At 36.5% G+C, this 20,903-nt stretch overlaps 1 protein-coding gene across 2 annotated transcripts; it reads left to right on the top strand.

Moving 5' to 3' along the window:
- The first annotated feature begins 11,391 nt into the window (after positions 1–11,391).
- FGG (fibrinogen gamma chain) lies at positions 11,392–19,402 on the top strand. Of its 2 annotated transcripts, XM_016138641.2 has the most exons (10): positions 11,392–11,555; positions 11,659–11,703; positions 11,897–12,080; positions 12,189–12,282; positions 13,784–13,914; positions 14,208–14,341; positions 15,224–15,408; positions 16,868–17,145; positions 18,522–18,691; positions 19,182–19,402. In XM_016138641.2, the coding sequence occupies exons 1-10, from the start codon at positions 11,478–11,480 to the stop codon at positions 19,194–19,196; spliced, it is 1,314 nt and encodes a 437-aa protein (XP_015994127.1). In that variant the 5' UTR covers positions 11,392–11,477; the 3' UTR covers positions 19,197–19,402. The 2 variants fall into 2 exon arrangements, with proteins under 2 accessions (XP_015994127.1, XP_036089538.1); XM_036233645.1 differs by lacking the exon at positions 19,182–19,402 and having other exon boundaries at positions 11,420–11,555; positions 18,522–18,745.
- The last annotated feature ends 1,501 nt before the right edge of the window (positions 19,403–20,903 follow it).

The following is a 20,903-nucleotide window of genomic DNA, read 5'->3' as shown; positions in this document are numbered from 1 at the left end:
AGGCATGTCACATGCCCAGATTCTAAGTTCAGAGTTCTGATCAAAGGACCCACTTCAAATGCTGGTGATTAATATTGGCTGATGATTCATTCCCACCTTACCATCTCTTCAGACAATCAAACAATCATTTTTACATAGACAAAAGGAATAGGTAGAGGGATAATTTACCTACAAGACTTTATGAGGCAGTTTGAATGGATAGGTATGTACGTATTCACACTTGTTATCTAACAGTGAAATAACTTCACCAGCAGGTGGCTCTGTTACACTACATATCGAAGAGTCTGTCTTCCGTTGTTGGGCCTTAAAATAAAACGTACTTGTAAGTTCCTTGTACTTGAGTCACTAACTCTAGGAAATACTATATAATCATAGCCATCGACCATAACATATGCTGTAGTAAACCCATTTACTATGCAATCCAACAGATTCCTCCAAGCCCCTCAAGAAATTTAGCTCAACTAAGAGAATAATTTCACAGAATGTGCTAATAAAATTTATTTACTAGACAATTGACCTGCTTCTGGCTCCATAAAATATGAAATAAGTAAAATGGCTAGTCCACTACTCATTCTGTGTCATCGGAAATATTTTCCAACAGCAAAGGTACTCTACACAGAATATCACTTATTATTTTTTAGTTTGAAAGCATTTCAAGGCCCAGATACACAGGTGAACTCAGGTCCATTGGATTTCATTTTGGAGGACTGAAAGTCTTTGGCATGTCTGTAGGACTGGGGCATGAAATAGCAACAGAGTCATTCTTTCATTATCTGTCTATTCTGTTAGCCTTAAATTCAGGTCCAAGTTCTGTCCTTAGGTCCTTGTATTTTCACACCTTGTTTTCTTCTTGGAAACATCCGTCCCCTATTGACTGAACTTGGTTTTCATTCCCAAAACTCTGTCTCCAGCATTCTGATGCCACCAACTATTAGAGGTCACACTTAAAATGCTGGAAATTTGGCTCATTTTCTCTCTCCCCTAAACCAATTCCTCCTTCTCACTTTTCTGTTTATGTTAATGGTCCCCCTATTATCTCTCCTATTTTTCCAAGTTATTATCTTTGAACCTCTCCTCCCAATCCATTCCTTTCCTAAATAGACTAGTCCTTTCTATTTTATTTCTTTAAATTGCTTGAATCTGTCCATACTATTTCTTGAACACTTTCTATGTGCAAGGACTTCTGCAATGTGTTAAGTAAGGCATTGGGCTTGGTGCCAGCCTATTTGTCATTCTTTTGGCAGCATTGAAGCAATACTCATAAAGCAATACATATCAGTAAATTCATTACCAAAAGTTTAATTTTAACTTAAACAGAAGAAACTGATTTTTTAAAATTCTATTTGCAACAAGAAATAATTTCAGTGTACTTTCAGTATAAAATATAACAAAGAGGCATTATATGAACTTTGAAATTGCTGAGTAGAAATGAGTCTTTTTACGTAAAGCAGATGTGATTACTCTTTAGTGTAGTGTAAGGCAATGAGTCCCCTGCATAGTATAGTAATCATCTTGGAAAGCTTGATAATAAAAATGCAGATTCCCAGGGCCAAACCCAGATACTCTGATTCAGTAGACCTGGAAAGGGGCTGAGGAATCCGACATTTTAAACAAAATTTAAAAATCTAAGGAGCATTCTTAGGAAAGAGTCATGCAGAAAATAGAAATAAAATATTGTCCTTACACTACGAAATTGCTTTATTTAACTACTCTTAGTCACCTAATTTGCCATTTGATCCTGTAATTCTCTCCTAATAGCTGTTTCCTCAAATTCCATCTTTAGAAGTTCCTAGTTTTGGTTTTCTAGTTTTATCTCAAGTTCAAATTTCAGTCTTAGTGTAGAAATAAGACATTAGGCCAGATCGGTCATTCATACCTTACTCCAATAAGTATATCAGATCCTGTTCTGGGGAGAGCAGGAAGTAGGTAGGGATGCCTGAAAGGAGAAAGAAGGTGCCACTACACACCCCAGTAGGGTCGGGTGCCGGGGCCGAGCTGGGAGGCCACGGATGTTTCCCTATAGCAGACAGAGATGTGGCAGTCTGAGGTTCAATTGCAAGTTGTAGTTGAGGTATAGAGGGGAGCGGGGAACCCAAAAACTTTCAATCCAACCTCCTCAAGAACTTCCCAGATGTAGGCCATAACCTCTCTTTTTGGTGCTGGCTTGGGACACAGGTAAGTGATTTGGCTAAAGCACAGGGCCAGGACAGACAAGACTAAGGAAAGGGGCAGGGAAAGGTCACTTGACTTGCTTTACCATCCATGCTATCCCTGGTCCTATGTGCTCTAGACAGTTTTCTTAAGTTAGAACGAATGCTCGTCGGAACTCCAAAACACAATGCTATATGAATTCCCTCATTTCCCCACCTTCTAGTATTTTATTTAACTTTGTTAAGATGTACAATTTGATTAGGCAAGTGGGAGTAGCTCAGAGGCCTGCGCGTAGCCTTCTTTCCTTATTCTTCGTTCAGTGGATCAGGAGAAGCAATGACCAGTAGCTCTGGAAAATTCTTCCTAGTGTCTTGGTGTTCTGGGACTTCGCCAGCCTCATTTAAGGATACCATTCAAACTCGGATTTGTTTTTAAAGTATTGTATAGTTTTGCTTTTGTTTTCCGAACATTAAATACATGAAAGGTCCGTTTAGTCAAAAAGTCACAGTAAGTATCTTTCTCCCCCCTGATGCCACTCAAATGGAGTCCTAGAAGAATCAGCCCCCGGGATCGTCCATGGGCAGCTGCTCTGCACCAGTTTTGTTGTTGACCCGCCCTGCAGTGTCCGATTACCTGGCTACATCTGTGAACAGATTTTGCTCTGAGACAGATGTTTTCAAGGTTGATTAAATTGGTCTTTTCTTGACTGATCTTGTAAGCCCCTTAATGGTCATGTGCTTGGCCTCAAATTGCATTTTAGTATTTTATTTTAGTGTTTTAGTAATATTTCATATTTAGTAATATTTTAGTAAACTATACTTTATTCATTCAACAAGCGTTTATTGAGTGCTGCAGATAGCCATTGATAAAAACCCTTACCTTCAGGCAGCTTACATAAAATTTGTTCCACCTAACTAATTATTACATGATTATAAAAATATCTTAAATTTTTACACAGTTGTGATACCCCATTTAGGCAATCTGGCTAATAGGTTATATTGGGCATATTTTGTGGAGAAGCTTAAAGAGAAGGCTGAGAAGTTTGTATTTAATTGAACAGGAGAGAGGGAGTCCTCGGAGGTTTTGGATGAGGAGAATGACATTATCGAAGCTCCATCATAGGACACCAGACAAGATGGTAATGTACAGATGGACTTCACGGTGTGTTTGGGCTAGCTTTCCCACTGTCCCTCTATTTTGTTTCCACTCTCTGGCTTCCTGGACATGTCAAATCTCTGACGGCCCCAAATCCAGAAAATACGTATGTCGACTTTCAACCTGCAGGTGGCAATAGGGAGCCAGCCATTAGCTTTGTGACTAACATCATCATAAATCCAGCAAACCTCACCTTATGTCACCTTGTGGTAGAGTGCTTCCCAGACCACCATAGCTCAATTAGCCACTGGCTGTAGTCTCTCTCATTTCATTAACCCTTATTTGTTTTTGTTCACAGCCTCTGTCACCAATTGACATTATGTAAAATGTTGTTTATTGCCTCTTTCCCTCCACTCTTGACAGCAAAGACTGTCTAATTTTTACATTGTACTGAATGAGGAGGACCTGGTAAATAGTACATGCTCAATAAACATTCTGTCTGAACATCCAGCAGATGAATATCATGGGACAGTATGCAGTTACCTTTTAACCAAATTTAGGTGTATAAATTTGATTAAGCATTAATTTGGGAATTTTCCTAAGATAATTTGATACGGTTTCGGTATCAGAACTAGAGGCGGTTTACCATATCAGGAAAATATAAGGAGGGGATATAAGGGAGAGGCTTTCCATACCCATAATGAGGTGATGCAATATTAAAGAGCCATGAATTTATAATGGGGAAATTAACTTAATAAAGCATATTGAGTGAGATCCACAGGAAGTCTTGATATGAGAATATGAGGTTTTCTTCTGACCCAGAGGGATACATAATAAGCAATAGATTTCCTGGATTTTGGTAAAGAGAATTTCCTCTCTGTTGTTTATAAAAGATGAAACACAACGTTCTGAATTTTGACTGACTTTGTTTCTTTATGGATGAGCTTGTTCTAGTTAGTCCTGCAGGCAGGTTGTTTCTCGGTAACCTGGAACAATAATTACCAACCAAGAATATGGTTTATACTCTGGTCTTCCTTGCAAAACATTCAGTAAATATTTGGGCTTTTACAAATCATATCTTTGTTTACCAAGTGGAGGTCACTGCTCCACCACTCAAGGTAAAACACACACAGCAATCCACATTTTAAGAACGGTAACGTATGTCACCTTTCACAGATGAAGCAAGGTCCTTTGAAATGTCAATAAAAGTTAACTTTTGTGCACAGGATATTCTTTATTGATTTAACTTTGAATTGAAAGGACTATAGTTAGGTAGTACACTCACCCAAGTAGTTAGAATTTAACACAAGGATACAAGTCTTACAAATATTTCATTTGCCCTCGTTCAAGCAAATCAAGTGTGTGCATTAAGTAAGATCAGATGAATCATTTTGTTGGTCTAATAACATTTTCTATTCTTTCTACCATCCCTCTTTTAGGAATACTATATAATTTTTTTTCTCCAAAGGTAGTTTATTTGACAAAAGACCAGAATTTTCCTCAAACAGAGGGATGTAACTTGTGAATGTGACTTGGCCCCTTTCTTTGTTTTGTTTTTTCCACACTCACTTGCTCTTATAATTCTCTGCTGATCAAATTTAGAGGTAAAAAGGATCTCAAATTGTAAATTATATGAAGCTAGAAACAAACAAACAAGCTAGGAACTCAGTAGCAGATGAATCTGGCACAGCAAATGCTAAAATCTAACTTCTCCATTCCAATTTGTCTCAATCCAGGGCAGCCACAGAAAAACTCTTAATCTCCAGCCGGTGTTAAAAATGGCAGCCATTTTGGGCTGTGGATGTAATTCTGATTAGGACAGTCCTTCCTCCTCTGGGCATTCAGTTTCTTAATTGTCTAAAGCCCACCTATAGCACTTTTTGAACACCTCTACCCCTCGGCCAGAAGCCCCAATTGGTACAATTGGTGAAGCTTTATAGTTAAGAAGCTCGAAATCTGCCTTGTGGTTGCTGCCCAGCTCCATAGTATGTGCTGGATGTTGCTTCTCTGCCTTTGATTTACATAGTGAAACTAAAAGCACCTTGTTCATAAACACTCAAAAAACATTTTCATTTTCACTTTCCCTGGGCTATTTTTATTAACAAAGCAAATATTTTAACAGGTAACTTTGTTTCCCTTAGTGGGGTATTTCTACTATTAGGTTACACTGGTTTTCGACAGGCCAACAGGTCATTTTCTTTCTGCCTAGTTTGGGGCAATCCAGCTCTGAGGAGTCAGGTCATAACTTTAGCTTAGATCTATAAATGGTTTACTTATTAGAAAAATAGATATATTTTTGCCAGCATTGATTTGAACTTCCTTGGACTTCCTAATAAGTGTATCTTCCTTTAAGCTACTGAGAGAATTCAATTCATCAAGTACTGTTGAACTTGAACAATGTGGTTAGCATTGATAACCTACTTCCATCTACAATTGGACTGAAAATACAAGCATTATAAAACAATCAAAATCTAGATTTGAGAAAGACTGTAAAAGATTATCAGCCAACATTGTTTCTAACCCAGAGAAGGAGATAGAGAGGCAGATTAGATAGACAAGATAGATGTAAATACAAGTTCATACAATCACACACACATCTATTATCTATCTATCTATCTATCTATCTATCTATCTATCTATCTATCTATGAATGATGCATACATCATATTATTAAAGCCATAACCTCTGCTAGGAACCCATTGCATTCCTTAATCACTTTCATAATAACATCTTATATCTGCATAGCACCTTAAATCAAGAAGCACTTCATGATTATATTTAGAGGCATGGTTAAGAGTACAGGCATTGGGCCCATGGGTCTGAACCCTTGTTCTCATATGGTGACCTTACATATATCAGCATGATCTCTCAAAGATTCTCTTTCTTCCTTTATAAAATGCAGATAATCCGTCTACTCCCTAGGCTTGCTGTGAGGATTAAGTGAGAGAAAACACAAAACAAGAACGACTAAACTACAGATAGAAATTGAAGATAAAAAAGATGCTCGAAATCAGCAGCACTTTCTTTTATTCCTTCAGGCCTATATCATTGTGCCAGGTCAGGAAGTCTTACACGAACTCTACCAAATCAACTTTGAATTCAGCAGACAATTTTAAGCAGAGATGAACAAAACAGACAAGGGGATCATGGAGTGAATTATTAATATACATGAATACTGTTAGCGGTAGATGTTATATTTTCAAATCAGAACACAAACAGTTGGATGATAGGCAATTTGGGTATTATTATTTCAATAAACAGGTCCATTGACCTCTGATTTAAATTAAATGATTTTTTTTTTTGGCTTAAATACTACCCATGCTATTTTCTCAGAAAATAAACATGGAAGTAGAAGAAATTTGATTTAAGACATAGTCTTCTTTCCTGGAATTCATTAATCATTTATAAATTATTTGTAATTTATCAGAGAAAAAACTGGCCAAAACACAGAAGGGAACAACTAGTTAAAATTTAATAAACCTAGTGACTGAATGCAGGAACAATGTAAGCCACTAAATCAGTGTTGGCCATTTTCTCTCAGAGAACATCTTACTTAATAGGTTTCTGATTTATGACTTGAGATTGTGGTTAAAAAAAAAAAAAGTCTTTTCTTTACAATTGTGATGACACATCTCAGATTCCAATGCAAGTCAGCAAAAAAGCCAGGACCACAAATACTATACTTCTAAAATTGAGCAAGATAGAATTTTCAGCTTCTTTAAGTATTTATCAACCTCTTGCATATGAGATTATATGTTATACATACAAGATTTAACACAAAGTTATAATTGTTACCTTAAATTTGACAAGTCAATATTTTATGGTCTTCAGCCAAAAAAAAAAATCATAATGACAATATGTGCTGTCCGACACACTTTGCTTGAACTCTGTTCCTTAGGAAGTACACCTTCACACAAGGTATGCTGTCTAGTTCTGTTATCATTTCATCTCTGACTGGTGGAATTTATGTGGCATCTCTACCTAAATTAGACCACCAGATGTTTTCTTCTCTGGGGAGTATTCAGAATCAGCCTGCAGTTAGTAGCAACAGGTCATTTATTGGAGAACTTTCTATAGCTGGAACAACAAAGTTCATTCTCCAGGAACCAAATCTACCAATAATGGTCCCTCTTATAATTCTACAAAATGAAATACCTATTTATACAAAATCCAGTTGTCACTTTATTACATTCGATAATTCTCATGCCTTTTAAACATTTACTTAGCATTTTCTGTGGATCGGGCAATTTTCTCAGCACATTATTTCATTGAATCCTGGTAACAGTCCTATGAAGTACTATTATAGATACTATTTCTGTTTTATTAACATGATACTGAAACTCAGAGAGGTTCAGTAATTTGTATTGAGTGACACAGGTAGTAAGTTTTGGAGATGGGGTTCAAACCCAGGCAGACAGATCCAGAGCTCTTAACAACTACTTAGGCATATTTCCCTCAATTGAGCTATTCTCTCCTTAAAAAGCAATTTAAAAAAAGTAATGCTTTAGTCACCTTTTATATGTAAATAAGAAATAATCAAGAAATAATTACTAGTCAACAAAGAAATTTTGGATGATCAGTAATTACATATTTTAATTATATATATTTGTAGGATAAGTAAAATGTGCATATATTCAAAAGTCGAAGTACATAGAGAAAATGAAGGCTTTCTTCTCAACCTTGTCCTTCATTCTCTGCCCTCTTACCTCCACAAAGGCAAACACTGGTAGACTCTAGTGTGTAATCTTGAATTGAAATTCAATGTATATGTTTACATGTGTGTATATCTATTCTGTTGTCTTTTTGTATTTCGCCTTTAATGTTGTACATAGAGGTTTTTGTTTTTGTTTTTGGCTGGGAAATTTTTTTAATGTAGTCAAAATTCATTGGTCTGGGGATTTATGTTATATTCAAATAGACTTCTTGTACTCAAGTATTATGATTTTTTCAGATTTTCTTCCAATATTTTTGTGGATTCATCTTTTATATTTTGATATCTGTTCATCTGTAATTTCTTTTGGCATAAGAAGTTAGATATGCATGTCACTTAATTTTTTTTGTCCAGATAAATTCCCAACTCTCCTAATACCATAATGCCATATTTTTAATAATTAACTTTTTTCTGTCTTTACTGATATATGATACCAACTTAATTATACTAAACATAAAAATATATTTAGGCCTATAACTTGGCATTACTTATCTACCTACTGTGGACAAGTATTATATTGTTTAAAAAATTATGGATTTATAATATGTTTTAATATTTGAGAGACATTTTTGTCCTTATTCTTTTTCTTATTTAGGATTTTCCAAGATAATCTTTTTCTTCCAGTTCAGCTTTAGAAAGAGCTAATATAATTCTTTTAAAAAGGAAAGAAAATAAGGAGAAAGAAGAAAACATCTTGTTTATAGTTTTATTGTAATATTGATACAGTTCTCAAATGTCATGAAACTCATTGACATTTTAATTGGCTTTTTAAATTTAGAAATAGAGCATGATTTTATTTTTCCAATTCTTATTTTATATCTCTACACTATTGTTTGGAATTTTTAATGATATTAATTCTGCCTATTACTTTTTAAATGTTTTCTTAGATATTTTATCTAGCTGTCTGTGTGGTTGAAGTTGTAAGTGTGATTTTTCCCTCCCATTACATATTTTAACTGGTTGTTGTTGTTATAGATGATAGTTATTGATTTCTGATTAGTGACTTTACACACCTACTTTATCAATAGCTACTTTCTGATTCATCATTTACTTTTACATAATCGCTCTTGCCAAAGTCATTTATTTTTGCAATTTGGAAGTTTCGAGATGTACTAAAAGTGTAAACTTGAAAGGCCCAATTCAATTCAATGCCATCAAATCATTATCGAGTGTTAAATATTGCTATGCTAGGCGTAGTAGCCATAAAAATAAGTTTATCATCTAATGAGGCAGATACTGAATTTGTGTATATACAATACGAGGTTGCTATAAATGCTATGAAAGAGGCCTCTGGAGTTTTGGGTTTTGTTTTGGAGGGCATAGGAGTCATGAAAGAGGATTTTCAGGTTGTATAGGAATTTGACAGGCAGAGATGCAGGAGTGTGTATAAAGGCAGTTCAGGCAGAGGAATCTACAAATTAAAAGAAAAATGCAGTCTAAAAAGACTATATGGTGCACATCAAGGGGATATTATGTGATTTGAATGGGTTAGACTAGAGGGTATAGGAAATAGAATTAAAAGAGAAAAAGCAGCAAAAGAAGGAGGGGACAATTATTATGTTTACATTCATTATGGCTGGAAATAAGGGGTCGCTGAAGGGTTTGGAGGAGGTGAATGTCATAATCGGAGCTACATTATAGGAGGATTAATCTGTGACAAATGGTTTGCTGCAGGAGGTGACTGGAGTGGAGGAAGGGAGATCAGTCAACAGGCAGTCTAGACAAGAAATAACAGGACCTCCTCTAAGATGTTGACAGTGGAAACAGAAAGTAGGAATAAAATAGAAGTGACACTGTGAAAATGGTTTTAAAAACAAGCTTTAAAAACTAATTAGACAAATAGATAAGGAGGATGAGGAAGATAGTGAGACTTTAATTGGCTGGTGATACAATGATATGATTGGCAATAGCTGATAAGTCAGATGAAACTATTAAAGAGGAAAGAAAAAGCAACTAACCTGGTTTTGATATATTCATTTTGTTATAATAATTATAAAGTGTTTTCTGAGTAGGAATGTTTATCTCTATTTGAAGTCAAAAGAAATATTCTTTTGTAAAGATTTAGGATCACACATTAAAATTGTTAACATTTCTTTCAACCCGGATGGATTTCTCCCACTAATATATTTAATCAAAATTTTCAGTAAGCTTGGTTTCAAAGGAGAAAACGAAGGACAACCAAAAAATAGGGATATAAATAATAGTGGTAATGCACAATTATAGTTTATCAATAGGAGATGATAGTAGATGTGTTTTACCAATATACTAGAAAGCTCAAGGGGCAGAGCAAACAGGACACCCCTCCCCTAATCATTCATTTTACCCTTTCCTCCAGATATGCTTCTAGTCACACATATGGGAGGTGGATTTTTCTAGCCCCTGCCTCCTGTATTCAGGTTTTCCTCCAAAGTGACTAGATAGAACTTCAGGAAATCATAAAATAGGCTCCTGACTCATTTCCCTTCTGTGGCAGATGTGTGTCATTTCTTTAAGATGAAAGGAGAGTGGAGCCCAAAAGCTCATTGAGAACTGAGAAGCAATGAAAATGGCCAACATATGTGTGAAGGTGGTCACGAGGCACAAACTTCCAGTCATAAAATAAACAAATCCTGGAGACGTAACATACAGCATGATGACTGTAGTTAATAATACAGTATTGTGCATTTGAAAGTTGTTAACAGAGTAAGTTGTAAAAGTTTTCATCACAAGAAAAGAAGTTATTTAACTATATGTAGTGACAGATGTTAATCAGACTTATTTGTGGTGATCATTTTGCAGTACATACAAATATCAAATCATTACATTGTACACCTGAAACTAATATAATGTTATAGGTCAATTATATCTCAATAGAAAGAAAGAAAGAAAGAAAGACAGACAGAGAGAGAGAGAGAGAGAGAGAGAGAGAGAGAGAGAGAGAGAGAGAGAGAGAGAGAGAGAGGAAAGACAATGGTCAGCACAGAGGAGCAGGAGTACATTTACAGTGTCTACTTGTTCCTGGGAATGCTGACAAATTGGGACGTGGTGGAAGGCTGAATCTCCCTCTGCCATACCCACTCATTAAAAGTAATTGTTACCTAATCCCTGGACTAAAAAAGGGCTTCCGGTAATTTGGGGAAGGGCATCAGGCTCCGTCTTAAGGTTTGGCTGGCTTTGTTCTGGTCGAGGTCAGCACTCTGTGTTTGCTCTCTCAGCGGCATACTGGAAGAGGTTGCATCACAGACCTCCCAGGTTCCCCTCCCTCCTCTTAGCAATGGATAATGCTTCACTAGGCTTTGCAGGTGAATTGGCTGCAGAGGAGAAAAGTTGAGCTGGGCCAAAAAGGAGGAGCTTAAACCTGTGTGCGCAAGCTGGGGACCTGACTGAGTAGAGGTCGGGGACCAGGTAAGAAGGCCCCGTGATCAGGCCCAGCCACTGGCGGCTCTGGCCATCCTCGGAACTTACATAAAGGGACAATTGGAGCCTAGGAGGCCACAGTGCTGACACTTACGGGGCTCGGAGCACAGGGCACCCCAACATCATGAGTTGGTCCTTGCACCCCCGGAGTTTAATTCTCTACTTCTACATTCTTTTCTTGCTCTCTTCAACATGCTGGGCAGTAAGTGTGTTGTCCACAAGACATATTTTTGTTTTAAATGGAAAGCTGAAAAATAAGAAAAAATATGATAAACTAGTAAAATTTCTGCATTTTTCTTCTCTAGTATGTTGCTACCAGAGACAACTGCTGCATCTTAGATGAAAGATTTGTAAGTAGTTTTTATGTTTCTCACTGTGTTTAACCTGGAGAGGGGCAGAGTAATAAAAGCAATTCTCTCACAAATTTATTTGGCATTTTAAACTCTGTTTCTAACATAGGCTAGGTTTTACCTATTTTTATTAATGGATTTTTAAGGGTAACTTTTGTCTGGATTTTAAATCACTCTACTGTTGTATTTTCAGGGTAGTTATTGCCCGACCACATGTGGAATTGCAGATTTCCTGTCTAACTACCAGAATGAAATAGACAAGGACCTATACACCTTGGAAGACATCTTAGGTCAAGTTGAAAACAGAACATTAGAAGCCAAAGAACTGATCAAAGCAATCCAGGTCAACTATGATCCCGATAACCCACCAAAGCCAAGTGAGAAACTAAACACCATCGACTGAGAAAGTAACTTGCAAAGTTCTGCTGTTGTTTTAGTTGTTCTATTTGCCTAATCATTTTTATTTCTCTGATCCTATATTACAGATAAGATAGACAGTGCTACTAAGGATTCCAAGAAGATGATGGAAGATATTATAAAATACGAAGCATCAATTATAACACACGAAACAAATATTAAGTAAGAGTTTTTGTTTTAACTCACCCTCCAAGTGTGATTGAGTTTTTATTTAATATTCCTAACTTCAGTGGAAGGCATCTTTTTTCTGCATTTTTAATATCCATCTTGAACATAATGGAGGTAGTATTTTTTTAGTGCAATATAAATTGTATTGAGTTATAATTGCTTTTTCATTATCATGTGGGAGAAAGGTGCTCTAATGTCTTCAAATGTTGTTATCATCATATTTATCACAATGTTTTTCCCACCGTCATTTGTCTTACCACATAAATTCAAATGGGAATTTGGGTGCTGAAAGTAGATTCTCTTTATAAGACTGTCAATGGATTGGTGGTGAGGAATTTGCAAGCAGAGGCATAGAAAGGATCTTCGCTACAAAAGTAAATTATATTGAAGGTAAAACAGAAAAAAAAAAAAAAGTGTTTTAAGAGACTGAGTGTACCAAACATTGTAAAGCTGTGTCTATCAGGGGACAATGACCTGCAATTATGTATTTTCCTCCTTTCACTTGAAAGAGAAATGTCTCTGTTAACAGCTTCCAGGGCTTCATAAACTTTCTGAGCATGGGGTTACAGATACGGTTTTAGTTTCTTCCTCGATTTTTTTTTTTTTTTCTGAATTGTTTTCAAAGCAGCGTAAGAAATCGCGATAGATGGTGAATGATGGCTGGGGAGAAGGAGCCCAGGAGGGATTTCTCCTCTTTTTGGTATCAGAAGGGCATGGTTATTATTGCTGTGATTATTATTAGCTTTATACATTGCATTATTATTGCCCATCATTGAAGCTGAAGGAGACTATTGTGCAGAAATTTTCTAAGGTGCAGCGGAGAAAAAATGGTCGAATAGTTTGTTTATCCTTCTTTACTTCAAAGAAAGACACAACAGTCTGTGCATCATCGACAGTTTTCTATCATTTCTGAATATGTACAAGCAACCCTATGAGAAATTACAAAAGTAGCGATTTCACTCCCCTCAGCCTTTTCCAAAGCTATGTAAGTAGAAACATTAAGAAGGTTGGAGAAGTGCCTGTTACTTTATTTTATGTAAGATAATGTCCCAGATACTTTTTTCATGTAAGTCATAGATTAAAGTCCTTAAATAGACCTTCAGTAGATACACAAGTGAAGAGAAATGATGCTTCAGCACATGTGAATTACTAAACAGAGTCTTTCCTTCCTTAAGAATATGCAGTGCTAAGAATTATCATTAGGTGGTCTTCCTATGAACCAGGCTCTTCACCCACTTAGGTCATTGATACAGTTGGTAAAAATCAGAAAGAGCATTGTTTAATGACAATGACATTTTTTAATTGGCAAAAACTTAGTTATCTTTTTTTCCAGAAATCTTAGAATTTTAATTTAGTAACATAATTTTATAATTTTTTCAAAAATAGAATAATTGACCAGAAAATCATTCTTAAGAAGATAAGGTAGTGTTTTTAAATTTAAAAACGAGATTATATCTCTGAAAGGAATACTGTTATCTTATTCTTCTGCTTGTAGATTTTTGCAGGATATATATAATTCAAATAATCAAAAGATCCTTAACCTGAAGAAGAAGGTAACCCAGCTCGAAGGACAGTGTCAGGAACCTTGCAAAGACACAGTACAAATACAGGATACAACTGGGAAAGGTAAGTGAAAGTTTGATATTAGGATTATGTTCATCAAAGCTAATATAAGAAGTAAAGGAGATTTTATGTACTGGAATGTATAGGAATAGTTTTGAAAGTGTCTAGTCATTGAATCTAAAGTGTCCAATTGCTTAGACTTTTCCTAAGTAGCTAAAAATAGTTTGAAAGGAATGATGATGTGAGAAGAAAATGCTTGGGAAATGAATAGCTTGCAACATGTTAAAAGCTTATTTTTAAGGCTGAAACAGTTTTTGCTGGATTTCATACCACAGCAAATGTTTCTTCTTCTTTAGATTGTCAAGATATTGCCAACAAGGGAGCCAAAGTGAGTGGGCTTTACTTTATTAAACCTCTGACAGCCAAGCAGCAGTTCTTAGTCTACTGTGAAATCGATGCATCTGGAAATGGATGGACTGTACTTCAAAAGGTTTGTTTTCCCTCAACATATGTGTTTAATAAACACCAAAATAAACGTCTGCCCTGCACTGGATACTTTTACAAGTGCCTTATGAACTCAAGTAATTTTCACAACTTCCCTATGAGGTAGGTATAATTATTACCACTTTTTACAGAGGAGGTCACTTCAGCACAAGAGGTTAAGTAACTTGCCCAAGATCACATAATGAGTCTGTGAAAGAGTCAGGATTTCAACCTAGGCAGTCTTGTTTCAAAAGTCATGCTTCTACTTTATGCTAAACCGGCACTGCTGCTATAGATTCATGATAGTACAGAATCACAGTATCATAGTGACAGAAAACTAGAAGAGACCTCTTTCATCAGGTAGATCAAGACCTACAGCGGCCCATTACAAGAAGACGAAGTCCCCCAGAGGATAGAGTTAGGCTGTTCCAAGACAAGGACCCTTTGTTTCCTCTACCAGCCTCTGACAGTCTCTGTATAACCAGTCCTGCAGGGGGCGCTCAGAGGGAGTGGGTGATGGAAGCTCTGGTTGGTAAACAGGTTGAGCAATAATAGGTTGACCTTTCCAACATCCGTGCAAGAATCAACAATATCAAGCTGGAGTTCTGAAGTCCTTCAAGTGTTTTTTAAAATTACTGCTAATTTAGAGTTTATCATGTGCCAGGCACTCTTTTAAGTATTTCTCTTACATCCTGTCTTATAATCCCTGCATGAACCCTAAGAAGTAAGCATCATTGACAGATGAGAAAAACAAGGCAGCTTAACCAAGGTCATTCAGTTAGTAAATAATAGAATCATACCCTCCATATTTCGATAAATGTTTATAATGTTTTCTTTATGTGCATGGCTAGTCTGATCTCTCCTTTTGCCCATGCAATTGTGTATTTAGAGGCTTGATGGCAGTGTGGATTTTAAGAAAAATTGGATTCAATATAAAGAAGGATTTGGACATCTGTCTCCTACTGACACCACAGAATTCTGGCTGGGAAATGAGAAGATTCATTTGATAAGCACACAGTCGGCCATCCCATATGTGTTAAGAGTGCAGTTGGAAGACTGGCAAGGCAGAACCAGGTACTGTTTAGAAAGGACTTCTCTTTGTTGTCTGGAATGTGCACTTTGCAACCATTAGCAGACCAATGGCAGAGACAGCCTGAAAAAGGCAAAGAGCACATCCAGCTCTTTTCCCCCGAAGTCAGTTTGATTCTTGGGCAGTGCAAAGAGACAAGCCCTATCCAGGCTGGTCAGAGTGCCTTGATATAGTCTACTTACCCTGGAACCATCCAGAATAATTGCTAATATTTACTGAGCACTTAATATTTACCAGAAATGGAGCATGAAATTATAATTTAACCTAACTAATAACTACATCATGAGGCGGTTACTCTTATTAATCCCATTTTACAGATTGACTTTTCCAAGGTCACATTGCAGGTATATGGTAACAGTTAGATTTGAACTCAGGTTGTTTGACTGTATAGCCCATCCTCTTAACGATTATCTTGGTTGAAAAGCGAATCCAGCTTCTTCAAATTTCCTAGTGGTTTAATTACCATTCATTCAGTCAAATCCATGAACTACATTAAAATTAAATTAGCTAGCTCCTTTGCTGAGATAGAGCCCCCTCTATGCTCAGAGCTATCTGAACATTGTATGTCTAATTAAAATTCAGAAAAATATCCAAACCTCCTGTTATATCTCTGAAATGACATTTTGTGGCCAAATGAGTATATTTATTTTCAAAATTTTTACCCAGAAAGTTCCATAGTCAAGCAGGTTTGCTCCTGTGAGAACACCTCCCGTTTCCCAAATACTGGAGATCAGGGAAGAAACTAAATATTTTCTGGAAATCTCTCTTCATGCACCAAGGCCCTTTCTTCCCTGCACGCCATAGAATTCTGGCCCTTAATCACAATTTTCTTTTCCAGGGGAGACTCTCTCTGATCTTCCATCTCATGTTTTGTGGGCCAACACAGGAACCACTTCTTTCATGCAATGCTCTAGGAAACCCTCCTCCTTGTCACTACAATGCTGCCTTGGGAAATAAAAACCTTTTAGCACCTCACCCTTCAGATGGTATGAGTGGCTAAAGGGGCTGTAGCTCCTTGAAGTTGAGTGCATTAATTAATAGTCACTCACTGTCAGCTAATTACTATGCTTTATGATAACTGTATGCACAATGCTGAAAACACTTAATATAAAAGTGGAAAATATAAAATTAGTCAGATTCATCCACACACCTGGGTTTGATATGAGGATCCTATAGGCAAAGAGCATTAAAATGACTGAAGTTTTCAGTTTTTGCCGAGATGGGCTGAAGGCCTCTAGACCATTGTGGGTGGCACTGATGAGCTCTGAACTGGTTCATACAGCCATCGCCTCTTGCCAAATTTGCAGAAAACCTTATTCAATGAGCACATTTCAGATACAAGAAGCAAAGTTAAAAATCCTGAACAAGCGTCCTGTGGAAGACGGAACTTCTGAGGTCCCTAATGAGACTCAAGATTTGATTTCTCTATGGCCTTCTTTACAGTACTGCAGACTATGCCATGTTCAAGGTGGGACCTGAAAGTGACAAATACCGCCTAACATACGCCTACTTCATCAGTGGAGATGCAGGGGATGCCTTTGATGGCTATGATTTTGGCGATGATCCTAGTGACAAGTTTTTCACATCCCACAATGGCATGCAGTTCAGTACCTGGGACAATGACAATGATAAATTTGAAGGCAATTGTGCTGAACAGGATGGATCTGGTTGGTGGATGAACAAGTGTCATGCTGGCCACCTCAACGGGATTTATTACCAAGGTATGGCTTTCTCCCTTAGATATATGAGTTAGTATATAGTCTTTATCTTTAAAAAAGGTATAAATAGATAGAAGGAAATGAGAAATTATTAAAGATATTAGAGAGCTTATTATATAGTTCTTGATTTTAAATCAAAATTGGAAAATACTACACTTATACCTCAAACAGGTCCCTCTACAAGAAATCCATTTGCTGCAAAATATCCAGTGGTTTGTCACTGAACTTGAAACTACCACTACCAGAGATGACCCTTTGAGTTATGATATCTCCTCTAGACTTACCATCTATGTAATCTAGATGAACTAACATTACCATATTTGTGCTTGTTAACACGTTATAGTGTGGCTTAGCATCATGTGAGCTATGTATCAGATATAACCAGTGAGCAGTGAGCAAGTGCCTGGAGGATTGGAGTAAAGAGCAGGGAATTATTGAGAAGCGCAGGGGTCCATGACAGCTTGAGAGAAGAGGAGTCCAGCCTGAGGACGAGTGGGGGAAGGAGGGGAAGGCAAGCTATAGTTTGCTTTAAGGTTGGAATTGTCCTGAACACTGATTTTACTTACTGACAGCTACTGTTACTTCCAACGGTCATGTGTGGAGAAGCCTGCTGGTGCTAAAAGAGTCATTAAGATGAGCAATCTTACCTCCTCAGGGTACTGTCCCACCCAACAGATGGTTTAAAATCTTCCTAAAAATTATTAAATTTACCTTTTGATTTTCCAACACTTTTTTTTGTTTTAAAAATCGAATCTATCTTTGCACCTACAAACCATGTAATTAGAAGAAATTCTCAGCGAAGGTGCTTGCAGAGCAGCCATATTGCTAGCCTGTGGTATACACCACTGTTAGATTCAGACAATGCCTTACAAAATTACATGCGATCTGATGCCCAGGGACAAGGAGTTGGCAAATCGACCTAATCTCCACTTTATAATGGAGAGGCAAAATAACATTCCAGAACCATTTTCTAAAGTCTCTTACACTTTGCAGTAAAATTGTATTTTTAGATGCCCTGAGACCATCTGATTTGGACTTGTGACTCCTGCCATTCTAAACTGTTTGCAGAAATATGATCCATATAGGCAAGTCCAGGACAGCTAAGCTTAGGGAGAGAGACCAGTTGGGGAAATTGGGATTCTAGCACTATTAGTAGTGAATATATTTAAAGTATGGATGTGGCCAGGAGATACAACACAGATGTAAGGGATTGTTTAATAATGAACTTATTTTAACTGATACTTTCAGTTAGTGTTATATTAGCTATTGAAAATATCAGTCAGTGTTATGACAATGGACTTCATAACTGACAGTTTTACAAAGTCTCTGAAGTAAGGAAATCCAAGAGCAATGATATGCACATCTACAATTCGTCTTAGGTGGCACTTACTCATCATCATCTACTCCTAATGGTTATGATAATGGCATTATTTGGGCCACTTGGAAATCCCGTTGGTATTCCATGAAGAAGACCACCATGAAGATCATCCCGTTTAACAGACTCGCCATTGGAGAAGGGCAGCAGCACCACCTTGGGGGAGCTAAACAGGTCAGACCAGAGCACCACGTTGAAATAGAAGATGACTAATTCATTTTGCCCCGAGAATTAATTGTATATTTCTTTTAACCCACAGTTTCAGAAAGTTTTCTGAAAGTTTCTTCTCATTTTCTTATACTATATTTATTAATTTTGTCTTTTGTTAAGGATATTTAGTTTTAAATGGAAATTAAAACTTACTTTGAACTATATTCCCAAATTAGTGAACTCAGAGTTATTTAAAATGTGTTTATCTGATGAGATAACATTTTAGCATATTTCTTAGGTATACGTGAAATAATTGCCATATTTTTTCATTTTAATGATCACATGTCATTTTGTCTTGGTGATTTTTAAAAACTATTTCTTAAATATTTTGGTACATGCTAATAAAATAGGATGCCTATTTTTTCCATGTGTATCACCCTTAAATCATTCATATTTAATTCTTTTTAAATGGAGATAATTATATCTCTTTAATATGTTTTTGTTTTGGTCATAGGCTGGAGACGTTTAAAAGACAATTTCAAAAGTGATTTACTTTTTAAAGGACTTTATCTGAACAGCGAAATATACTATTTTTCATATGGGACAATGGACTTGTAAAGCCTCACTTCATTTTAAGAGAAAAAAGAACCCATGTTGAAAACTCCACTAACAGTTTTATGCTGGTGATAATTTATCTACACGTCATTTCAATAAACATTTTGTTTCCTAAGACTAGATACGTGGCCCCTTCTATTGACCATTACGAATCATCACTTTCCTTCACTTTGGTAATTATAGTTGGACAATCATCGGTAGCTGCTGAGTTTTCACTTTATGCTAAACATTATACCTTTTGGGAGGGGAGTTATGATGGAAATAGAAATCATAGCTTTTGCCATCTGGGAACTATTACATAAACACAGGAAAATACATTAATCCAAGGTGAAAAAATTTGATATAAAAACAAAAGCACAAGTCACAACCACATAATTAAGGTGAACAGTGCCCGAAGTGCAACTGGAGACATAGGCTGTTTGGGGATTCTCCCAGCAAAACTTTTTTGAGTCCAGACTCCTGTGGCCAGATAGATGTAGGCACTCTGAAAGGACCAACACTCAGAGCAGAGAGCTTTATGGAAACTGTCTGCTCAGGACCTCACTAACAAGTCAGCAGAATGAAGCCATTACCTCGTTCTGAATCCAGGGATCTTGAAATTAGGGAGCCCCAACTTTTTGTAAGAAATAGCTAAGTCTATTTAAGTTAGCATAAGGTTAACTGTGTAAAGTAATTGACTAAATCTATGAGGGGAGGATCAGGTTGTTCTGAAATCCTAAACTTTGGCTTTGGATTCTTTTCTTTTGCATAATTTCTTTCCTAATTCTCTCACTTTCTTATTCTCATGCATCCTGATTTTAAAATATCCTATTGAGATAAAAATAGTAAATCAACCAGATATACAACCGAGTACTTGCAAGTTTTGGGGAAAAAGGGATGTTGATTCGTTGTTTGCAGCATTAATTTATTTGCGTATATGTAAAACATTCATTTGATTAATGTATTGATGTATTGAATGCCTTCATTATACTGCCCACTGTGCTGGATACTGAGGATATCATGTTTAGTAGTAGCCTCTCTCCCAAACCTGCTTTATTCCATCCAGTTCTCAAGTTCCAAAACACCAATAAGTCATCCTCCAGTCTTCCTCATTCCTCCTTCCCCATATCATCTAGCCTATCAGATCCACCCCCTAAATATTTATCATATTCATTTCCTTTTCTGTACACACTGCCACATTTCGGCTGGGATATACAACATCTCTTGCCAGGATAATGGCAATCTCCTTCCTGTCCTTCATCATGTCTCCAACCTTTCCTGCTCCCAACTACTTCTAAACACAGAATGCATACAGTCTACCTTTTGTCAGGATATAGGTGGGCAATTTGGTCATAGATAGGAAGAGTCATATAAATAATAATAAGTTTTGATGCAATAATATCACCCCAGTGGTTCATCCCAAGAAAATTATCTTTGAAAAAGAAACTAGCTATGTACAGAAATATAAATATAGCCATATATTTAACAACAGTGAAATTATTTAGCAGTTGAAGAATGGGTAAGCAAGGTGGTTTATTAGTACAATGAATAGAAAACATTGATTACATAATAAGCATTATATCTCATTATGAACATGGAAACATTTACAAAGTAATAAGTAAAATTTTGAGATAAAAACAGT

The sequence above is a fragment of the Rousettus aegyptiacus genome, unplaced genomic scaffold (genome assembly GCF_014176215.1).
Source record: "Rousettus aegyptiacus isolate mRouAeg1 unplaced genomic scaffold, mRouAeg1.p scaffold_m13_p_16, whole genome shotgun sequence".
NCBI lineage: Eukaryota > Metazoa > Chordata > Mammalia > Chiroptera > Pteropodidae > Rousettus > Rousettus aegyptiacus.
This window is presented reverse-complemented; position numbering and strand designations above follow the sequence as displayed.

Bases quoted from the DNA above. Each gene is read 5' to 3' on its own strand.
- FGG (XM_036233645.1), top strand. From the start codon at position 11,478: ATGAGTTGGTCCTTGCACCCCCGGAGTTTAATTCTCTACTTCTACATT. The intron at 11,704-11,896 runs GTAAGTAGTTTT...TTGTATTTTCAG, and splicing joins GCATCTTAGATGAAAGATTT to GGTAGTTATTGCCCGACCAC. The intron at 15,409-16,867 runs GTACTGTTTAGA...CCTTCTTTACAG, and splicing joins GACTGGCAAGGCAGAACCAG to TACTGCAGACTATGCCATGT.